The sequence below is a fragment of the Cyprinodon variegatus genome, unplaced genomic scaffold, assembly GCF_000732505.1.
Source record: "Cyprinodon variegatus isolate N-32 unplaced genomic scaffold, C_variegatus-1.0 Scaffold1121, whole genome shotgun sequence".
In the NCBI taxonomy this organism is placed as follows: domain Eukaryota; kingdom Metazoa; phylum Chordata; class Actinopteri; order Cyprinodontiformes; family Cyprinodontidae; genus Cyprinodon; species Cyprinodon variegatus.
The window spans coordinates 220,261-231,269 of NW_015151574.1; the positions used below are offsets into that span (position 1 = coordinate 220,261).

General features: G+C 35.2%; 1 protein-coding gene across 1 annotated transcript in view; it reads right to left on the reverse strand.

The window, feature by feature from the left end:
- iars (isoleucyl-tRNA synthetase) overlaps positions 1 to 11,009 on the reverse strand; it is a 52,656-nt gene that overhangs the window by 32,465 nt on the left and 9,182 nt on the right. Inside the window, exons 5-7 of the mRNA XM_015400588.1 lie at positions 8,252 to 8,343; positions 6,274 to 6,372; positions 1,051 to 1,177 (exon numbers count right to left, since the gene is read on the reverse strand). Of these exons, the coding sequence (XP_015256074.1) occupies positions 1,051 to 1,177; positions 6,274 to 6,372; positions 8,252 to 8,343 (318 nt within the window). The remainder of the gene's footprint in view (positions 1 to 1,050; positions 1,178 to 6,273; positions 6,373 to 8,251; positions 8,344 to 11,009) is intronic.

Here is an 11,009-nt window from a genome sequence, read left to right on the forward strand (position 1 = left end):
GAGAGGAGGAAGCCTGTAAAGACAATCAAAGAAATGCAGACATGCAGATTCTTGCAGGTTTGGATGTAAGTGTGTGGTTAAGCTGCTGAGCACTGTGTGAGGAAGGCACCAGGGAGTTTGAATGTTCTGGAAACAGTCGCAAAGCTATTTCCAGCAAGCAGGTCGTTTGCCATCCCTCTTTCAGCCAGGGGACTGTCGCTTCATTTTTCAAATGCTCAAATAACCCAGTTCTGACATCTCTATTCAGTTCAGTCTACTTCACTCTGTCAGCTGAGTTTGACAACAAATATTCTTCAAAAAAAGAAACCATTAAACTTTGGCATGCTTCTCTAATGTCTGCCTCTCCTTTCAGCTTTTCACTCTCATCCCCCTTTTCTATCCGCATGATTTACTTTTCCCTCGCTAATTTTCATCTTCTGTCTTTTAACTACGAAAACCCCAAAAAGAAGTTTGCTTGAACACCTTTGAAGATGCATTAACAGAATTGAATACCAAATACATTTCTATTTAGATTAATTTGGTGTTTACATCAATGAATCCTTCATATACAGATTAATGGGGACACTGCATGATGGTGCCTGAAGGGAGTTGACCGACTGCAGTAGTCGTGCTACATACTTGTTTCCACGCTGTGATCACCATTACCCTGCCATGCCAAGAAGACTCTCCCATACAAGACTCCACAAGGAGAAGAGAACCACTACTGGTCACATTGTCAGTTATCAGAAATGGATGAGAAAGAGAAGTTTTTACATTGCGAATGTATCATAAAAGCTGGATTTTTGTGCAATATTTTACTAAAGATATTTTTCAAGGATAAAACTCAAGAGTGATGAGTGTAACTTTTCAATTGAGCCCTCTTGTGCTGATTCTAGATTGAGGTTGGAGTGCTGCCAACACTACAATCAGCCCCCTCTGAAAAAAAAAAGCTATCTTGCCATTTAGCAAAGACAAATAAATTGTACACTCTTCCTCAAATGCTAAGAGACATTAGAAGCAGAAAAGAGGCAAAGAAATGTTTTTTCTGTGAGTGTTTTGTGTTTTTCTGACCTCCTGGAAGTCATCGCTGACCCAGAGAGGGATTGGTGTGCCCCAGTAACGGTTTCTTGAAATTGCCCAGTCGCGTGCATCTCTGAGCCAGTTCCCAAAACGCTTTTCACGCACAAACTCCGGGACCCTGCAAAAACGGAGACATTATTATGCATTTTCATTCAACTTATTAAAAATATATTTTGCCAGAGATGACTCATGTCAGGAATCTAAAAGATAAAACACACACAAAATACTGCTTTGTTTCTAGATTCATTTTACATCATTTCTTGAATGTTCTATGAAGGGTTGAGTATTTAGCAGCATTCAGTAGCTGACCTTAAACCCATTTGAGTCAGAGCGACCCCTAATAGAAGAGACAGAATTTGCAAAGCAGATTTCAGCCATCTTGAACAAAAAACATTTAGAAACCTTTGTCAGACTGAATTAAACTCTTATCTACATTTAAGTTTGCACAAATAGAACTAGAGGTAAGAATGAATAAATATAATCAATGAGGGTTAAATTTAGGGTTCTGATAACATATTGAAAATACAGAAGTTCTTTAAAAAAGAAGACTGTTGGCAATATTAAGAATTTGTGAAATTCCCAAAATTTTATTTTAAAAGAAAAAGGAATAGCATAAAATATACAGATTAATATCCTATCTGGGACTTTATTGAACTCAAAGGAAAAATTTTCTTTGAAAAGTCTACATTAATTAAAGAAAAGCAAATAGATACTTTACATAATACATGAAAGTCTACTATTTCTTTCAAAAGGAAATATGTCTCCCTTACAGGCTTCTACTTCTTCCTTATTCTACTCCAGAAAATAATGGACTATTTTTAGTGTAGTAAATAAACTACATGTGCTCTCGCTGAAATTTAGTCATAAAGGAATAAATTCCTCCAAGGCATCCTCCTCTTTCGTGTGCTGCTCTTTTCTCCTTTTCCTGTTTACTTGAGCTGAGTTCTGGCTTTAATCTACAATCTCCCCATCGCCTCCTTATTCTGCCGCCTTACTCTCTCTTGCTGTGCCAGGCCGCTCTGCTCACAAGAACAGTGCTGTGGGGAGTATAAATTGTCACCAGGATCCCTGCGCTAAGCAAAGAGTTCATCAATTCCCATTTGTAAGAGGCATTTCTATTTAGGCCCCTAATAAATCAATTTAATGATTTTTTTTTTTCTGCTAGTGCTGTTCATGACTGCGCCATCCTTTACGTCTTTCTTCCAGTTCAAGCTAAATCAAGAATTTAAAACAGGCAGGAGACAAACGGGTTATTTAGGACCTATAGGCCTCTATCATAAGTTCCAGTGGAAACAAGAGTCAAAAAGATTGAGAGAGAGGTTGTGTTCAGTGACAGGAAATGATTAGTTGGACAAGAATATGATAAAACATTCCATTATTCCATTTTCTCCTGCCGAGTCCTTGTCAGGATTGCGGTGGTGCTGGTGCGTATCTCCGGCAGTGTACGGGCGAGAGGCGGGGTACACCCTGGACAGGTGGCCAGTCTGTCGTAGGGCAACACAGAGACACACAGGACAAACAACCATTCACACTCACACCTAAGGAGAATTTAGAGAAGCCAGTTAACCTAACAGTCATGTTTTTGGGCTGTGGGAGGAAGCCGGAGTACCCGGAGAGAACCCACGCATGCACAGAGAGAACATGCAACTCCATGCTGAAAGATGCCAGGCCAGGAATCAAACCCAGAACCTTCTTGCTGCAAGGCAACAGTGCTACCCACTATGCAGCCTTACCTTTGATGAAAACACTGAATAAAAAAAGTTAGGTGAACCCTTTTCCAATTAAATTGTATTGTAATTCCAAAAAAACAACAACACTAAATTGCATAAAAAATGCTGTATTTATTTCAATTTAAGCATTTCAGTTCAGTCCTAAAAAAACATGTTTATCATTGATCATAATTTAGACTAAAGAAGACATCACTGAAACTCACAACCATAAGAAATGCTATAAAGCCAACTAAGTTAATACTCGTTGATCTGTGTACAATTAGAGTGTGTGACATTAACTGGTTGCAATTATAAAAGAAAAAACTGAATTATCCAAATTTGCTCAAGATCCTTTTAATCCACCTCCTGCCTCAATTAGAAAATCCAATGGAGTGAAATTTGCTAAATTGAATGGAAACCATGGCACAATGCTTAAGGCATTGGTGCTGAAATCCCTGCTGTTTCAATCATTAGCAAAATAATTAACATCTCTTTTATGAATTGAACATTTTTGGGCATAAATAAAAGTAATCAAATCTTTATCAGGTACGAACAGTTTGTAAATAAAATAACATCAAAGGGTTTCTAATGTTTTGAATTTAATTATATAATGAACAAATGTTGGACAGCTATGCTACGAACAATAATTAATAAATTTACACTGAGGATGTCCAAGGTAAGCATCGGGATCTAAATATTTTCTCATATATATAATGATAATGTGCTGCAATTGGTAAAAGGTGCTTCACTGTCACCAAAGAGCCGTTCTTCATTGACCAATTTGATTTTGATTTAATGTTAGCTCACGTTAATACAGCTAAACAGTTGATCACAAGCCAACATTTGTTTGTTTGCTTCAACAGTTGTCTCGTGTACAACAAATCATAAAAACTTTGACACACACAAAGTGACATTGTCTAATTTTTTAACCCGTCAAACACAATACAATAAAAACCAACTCTGGTAATGTTAGGCTTCCTGTGTTTAACCTGTAGGTCGACATGAAGTAAGTTCTAAACACATCATCGACTCAGGATGCACTGTGCAGATAAAACATGGCACCTGTGTATTGTTTAAAACTTAAAAGGATATATAATTTTTGAAGTAGTTATGAGTTTTTGATGCATCATAAATGGAAATTGTAAGGAAATTACAACATATTTAGGCCAACATGTTCAACTAGTCACGGATCTCTTTAAGAAAATGGCAGCTAATCTTTGGTTGATCGATAAGATCAATCAACTTTAAATTAGTTCAATAATTGATACATTCCATCCCTAATGGCAACTAGCTATTTTTGACTGATTTAATTAAGCGCCATACCAAGCTTTTAATATCTGATGCACTATATTTCCATGTCAAACCGACTGAATGCTCTTAAACCGGAAGAGAAGATAAAATCGAATAGGAACTACATTTAAAGAAAAAGAAAATAGAACAATAAAGGCTGTCAAATGGTTTATATAGGTATAAATGAGGCACTAAGAGGTGATTCTCAGTGAGTGAAGTTAACTTAATTTTTTTCCTTCACTGTCCCAATTATTTTTGTTTGTTTTTTTAGGCTAAAAGAGCATTACTATATTACTTTATCCTTCTGAACTCCAATGATGCATAAGGTATTCAGTTTATTGAGATGTTTTATTTATTTTGAAAGTCTATGTTTTTTCCAGCCTGTGCTGTGTGTCATTGAGAGCTTTATTTTGTATTTTCTCCAAAGTGGATGTGTTTTACTTTGTAACGACGTCTCTCTTCCTGTGAGACCCATGAAATTGCTGCTGAATTGAGTTGGAGCTACGCATGCCCCCTTGAAGAAAATCGTGTCGGATGTGTTCCTTTCCATTCACTCTATTATGACACGATTTTCTTTCAGATGGGGCAGACAATTGCACTCAGTGTGTTGAAGGCTTTAAGCTGGTAGAGTTTTTTTTATGAGCCAACATAAGCCCCATTTACACTACCCTTTTGAAACCATGTATCGGTCCGAGCAGGGTAACCTAAATAACTGTTGAGTGTAAATGGCACACAAAACTAAACTGGAACATACCAGACAGAACCGACCCGCGTCAACGTGGTACTAGTTCATCAGTAGGGCTCGGCGTGGTTCACTTCTGACATAGTTCTCAGATAACAAAGAGCGCATGAGCAGACTGCTTCATCGCCTTACAATCAGCCTCCGAAATCATCAAATTTCAGACATTCACAAAAATACTAGCTTTACTACTGTGCCACACGATTTCCAGTGATGACAGTGCTTATTAGTGGGATAAACCTCAACATACTTCATTGTTTGCTGCATCTGTAAACCTTGATTAGACTATTGCTTGTCGCATCCAATTCCCAATAGCTGACTCTATTAAGTAAATTTACCAAAGGTTGCCTTTTTCACATGACTCTCCACAAACAACAAAATATCACAATGATAACAGAACATAACTTCCTGAATGTTGCGGGCGGCGCCATGTTGATTCGTTCGTTTACCTCTAGAGAGCAGTAGTACCATAGATCGTCACTAGGAGGCGAGGAACTGTGCAAGCGTGGTGTGTAAACTCGACACCGTTCGGTTTTCAGAGGGTAGTGTAAATGGGGTAATGAGCTAAATGTAACTACAAAGAACATTGTGAGGATTTGTTTGTAGAAATCTTCATTTAAAAAAAACACTAATTCTTTTTCTTTTAAATCTACAAGTATTTACACATCTTTACCTTTAACATTAATTTTTTTTATATCAAATTAAGGATTTGAATCAAATTATTTATTTTAAAAGGTGTATAAAAAATTCAGAATCATTAACTATTTCTTCTTAATTCTGTATAATTCTAGTAAAATTAGTTAAATACTAATATTAGTTAAATAGTTAGTAATTCGTAAAATTCTAACATTTAGCCAACACTAATTATATAGCAAATTAAATGTTGAATGAAAGTCATCTAGTCTGGGTTAGCTTAATATGACAGTTTATTGAAGGTGGTAACAGTCTTTAGATAAGGAGCACAGGTGTTCGGCTCAGTCTCTACATGTGTGACTGTGCGTCCTCACCTTCACTGCAGCAAGTCATTCATCTTGGCTTGACAGTCCTATTACCAGAGGCAGCTAGTGTGGCTCAGAAGAGCACTGGGAGCACCATGGGTAAAACCACTTAGAAAAGCCATCACGCTAAAACTTATCCTACGCAGATGTATCATCATGCTAATTTTCCCCTAGAAAATGCTCATTGCCTAAGTACACTTTAAGAAGGAATTTATGCCACGTGCATAAAAGCCTAAATAATTCACTGCAAAGACTTGGATTTTAAATTCCTCATTGACTCTTTAAAGACCTATGTGGCCAGGCCTGCATAGACAGAGCAGCAACTTGCACAGCTGAGACAGATGTAATTGTTTTGAGACCCCATCTGCCATTTGCCCTGGCTCAAAAACATGTAAGACCAATTGTTTGGTGAAATGTTCATAGATGACACTTTACAGTCACTTAACTCCAAGACAGATATCGGTTGGTCAGAGCTTACCAGTAGCATTTCCCATTGCAATCCAGCAGTTTTTCAACCATGTGCTCCACTCGCACAAACCAGCTGGGGACAGCTTTATAGATCAGGGGAGTGTCAGACCTGAAAAATAAAAGTCATTTCATAAAAAGAAAAAAGAAAAAATTGTCCTACAATCTATTCTTACTCAATAAACCCTTTTTACACATAAAATCCTGTTACATTTTTTATCTATGGGCCAGCAGGTCTTTCTCAAAAATGTGATGACATTTTTACCTTTCAATATTTCATCAGGTAAGACAACAAAGATATGGGTAAGATTTATTTTCATTGGGTAAGACAAAACACTTTATCTTCAATTTTAATAAATTACAGATTTTGGAACAGCATCTTTGTCTGTGGTGTAGACGACCAAGTCTTTGATACAGGTAACCGAGTGAGTTATAGTTTTCAAGGCCAATGGTACTTTAAGGGTATAATTCTGATCTGATAGCTTAAAATCATTTTTCTTTTTGCTTTTCTATTTACATTTTACTTTGTTTTATAGCTTTTGTGGCACAAAATCTGTTTACAGCTGGATCATTCTAATACTGAAGTCAGGAAAGAATAACAGAAGGCCTGAAAAGGTTACTGATGTTTCTTAAAATAAATCATTTTACTGTAGGGGGAAAAACACAGCAAAGGAAACAAATTTGAGTTAATAGTGTTTTTTTTTAGGTTTTCAGAGGGAATCATGATATTTGACAGCAGTTACTATTGACGGCCTGTGCATCAGACTCAAAAAGGTATTATACTAAAGATAAAAACACAAGAAAAGGGAACGTTTTGGTTTGTTAGCAGGTTCAATTGAAAACGTATGAACTGATTTTATTGACATTGACCAGAGGCGTGCCTCGTTCTAAGGAGCAATTAATAAAAATTTGTTAATGATCCAGATCATGTGCTAGTTTTAGCTATGGGTTTAAGTCACAATTTGGGGCAAAATTTGGCAGAGGCCTGCACTCTATAAGTGCTTTTCTAGTTGTATTTGTTTAGTTTATTGAAACTAATATTTCTTAAAAGTCTTATTAGAGGAGTTATTTAAACATATTAGAAAGGTTGTCATAAATTGGAACAGCCATTTGTGCTTTTATTTTGGTGATTTCAATATTGAAATTGTATTGTAATGACCATATGTACAAAATTTATTATGATCTAAGTTTTGTCGATATTATTCAGACCTAGTTGGTGGCACTTGATATTTTCAAAGAACAAAGTTTAGAATTTGCTTATTTCTCTCTTTTTTGCATTCAGATTAATAAATAATAATTTCTCTTACTAGGTTGTAAGAGTTCGAATTCCTGCAGTGTGTGATGGGAATTTTTCGGGTTTTTTTTAATCTAAATGTTTTCCTCTTTTTAGCTTCAGTTCTACTCAACAAATGTATTACAGATTTTTTCAGAAAACAAAATGGGATTTTTAAAGAGCAAAGGGAAGTTTTCAGTTAAATCATTAAAAATATTACACAATACCTAACCATTTTAAAACAACATAGAAATTTGGTTACAATAAACCATGACTGTCCAGAATTTGGGGCCAGTGGCCTAGATGTTTTAAGAGTTTAACTACTCCAACACACCAGATTAGAATGAATGTTGAATAGAGTATTTCTAATCAGGAAAAATACTGCATAAAAAGTTGAGAAATGCTTGTTTAAAGATTTTACCGACATAAGAAGTTAGGGCGTTTAGTCTTTTAAGACACCACATTTAATAAAAGAAGCCAAGGTCTGAGATAAAAAAAGTCAGAAGAATCACAAACAATTGACTGAGGAGGTGAGGCATCTCAAAATAAGCAATGGGCCAACTGTCAATCTATCCTACCCTCATCATACCCAGCTTCGCAGTGCAAAACAAGAACTTTAAAGCCTTTAAACATAAAATCTTTCTGTGAAGACAAAATTACTTTCAAAAGGTGATGAAAAATAAGACATAAGGTGAGGTTTGCAGGAAAGACTTCTTACCTCCAGCAGAAAGGGTAGCTATGTTTGAAAGTGCTGGCATTGACCAGGCGCCCTTTTTCCTTCAGCAACTTAATGATGTTCTTGTCAGCATCCTAAGAAACAAAAACGAAATACAATATAAAAGTTACAATCTGCTTTTAGGTTATAGATCCCAGTGTGTTGGATACTACATGCACAGTGTAACAAGAATTGGGCTCTGTTAGGCGGGCCCTCAGAGCCCCCAGCATAGTTCCCTGCTGCAAGTTAAAACAACCAAAAGCCACCAAAAGATGTTGCTCTCATGTTAAACTTAACAATAGCTCTACTGGTTATATATGATTTTAAATATATTATATACATAAATAAACAAAGAATTGAGGGCAAAAATAAAACTACTTTTAGACCAATATGCCTAATATGTTACAACCAATTTACTTAAAATACATGTAAAAAAGTATTACAGGGGTTCAGTTTTTAAATAACACCCTTCATACTGTATCAACATAGATGCATTTTACTACCACTGAATGTCACTTCATCCATTTCTGAAATTGCATTAAAAGGAGAATCTCACATGTAGATTAATTACAAATAATACTAGAAAGCAGGCCCTGGTTGTTTAATGGCTGCTTTCAATTTATCTGGATTACTGGGGTCTAGTGTTTCATCTTCCTCTAAAGAAAGCTGGACAACATAGAGGAGGAAGCATGACATGTCCTAAAATATTCTGATAGAACTTCATCAACCACACACCACACCTTGTTAATCTCTACCAAACACACTTTAATTTACAACTGTAATTATCTCTTTTCCTTGTGGGTCAGTTTTGTCTCACAATTTTTCCTTCCATTTTACTTTCCATCAATGAATCAGCATACTGACAGCCAGCTTATTTGGCAATGACCATTAGTTCTTACCGTCCTTTTGCAAATACAGACTTCTTGACTTTACAATTAACAGCCATAGAGTCAGCAATCTTCCACATGATTGTATAGGACCTAACAATCCTGTATTAAAAATATTATCCATTCAGAAGATTTTCATTAGCTGTAAGTCACAACCAACAGGTAAAAACCATTAAGTGTAACAGACAATATAATGTATTTTTTTATTAATTATTGGCAAAGAGAAAATCAATCTGATAGGATGAATGCAATTCATTAAGTTTCACCAATGCTTAAACTGTTGGATATAGTTTCCAAATTGTTAAATCTGATTTATGCTACAGCAATAAAAGGTTAATTTATTGACTTTATACAGAGCATAGTTGCATTGCATCAATGAGAAAATTAATTATAAAAAGGGTTTAAAAAAAAAAAGAAAATTGTGATTGTTTGAAACCAATATGGAGATTTTATTTTGATATTCCATGTCCATGTTTTATAACAGGGTTTAGTTTTTCTTCATGACCTTGAAAACGTGCTAAATTCTACTAGTATGCATGCTAGCTGCATGTCTCCTTTCCCTTCTATGTAGCTAAAAAAAAAAAAAACTTTAATTTAGGCATGTTAATTAAAGGGCTGGAGAGATAAATGTAGCTCCTGACTCTTGTTTGATATGACATGACCGAAAATTGAGTGTTTCTGCGATTTGAAAATGGTGCTTTGTTAAATTGTAATAAAATTGAAAATGCAATTAATTGTCCAGCTGTAATTCCAACGAGGCTCAATTGTTAAACAAAAAAAAAAAAAAACTTTTTTATAAATAATCTCCACAAGTATTTAACAATCTTTTCATTAAGTCCATATTACCATTATAACTGTGATTCCATTATAACTGTGATATTCCTACTTTAAATTTTTTAAAAGAGCAGTTTGTGTGTAATCAATTTGTATAAAGTTCCTAAAATAAACTTTTACCAAGATTCTAATTTATTGAAAAGGCATGCAACAAAAAAAAAAAAAAAAAAAAAAATTTTTTTATTAAAATTACACATCTACTCTTCAATTTCTATTAGGCATTTGCCTTGTTATGAAGCTTTTCAAAGAAGTAGTGTATGTTTTGTTGGCTGAACATGCTAAAAATAGAGGTTATTGCAATAAACAACAAATATAACCCCAAAACTATTTCCAATTTTCATTTTGGGTTTCCTTTTCCTTCATTGTAGCTTCATTCTTTTAAATGGGTGATTTCAAATAAATTACAAGTGTATGACTAAAGGTAACTTTCAACCTTCAAATATCAGTTAAAATAAGAACTGTGTGTTTTGTCATGTAGCTCATAGTTTATGATCATATATGTCAGGGCTCGATGTTATCTATCACCCGATCTCCCAGGGCAAGTAGTTTTTGTTATCGGAAGAGTACAAATTTCATTGCATTTGCCCGCCGGCCAAGTGCCAGGATCGCAAAAAAAAATTATTTATCACTCAAAATTACTTTAAAATCACCGACATTCGATGAAAACGACCCAGAAGCGTTGCAGGCGCCATTTATGTTGTTTTGTACACATTCTCGCGTGATTTGAAAAAGCCGGGTGATTTTCGGCCAGATGGTGTGATTTTTGTCCACCTAGCGGTAATTTTAATGTAGTTACTAAAACGACAAAAGAAGCTAGAATGTGCTATCATATGGCAGTCTTCTGTACAGTGGCCATACATTAAAAAATGTTCATTAAATTTTTTTTCTCTTAGACATTGGAGAGGTGCATTTAGATGTTATAGAGCTAAACATGTTAAATTGGTGACCTGTTATGTTATTATTATTGTCTTGTTGCTGCATTTATTTTGTCAGGGAAAACTAATCTTGAGTCAGTTAAAAGCCTGGGAATTCTCAAATGA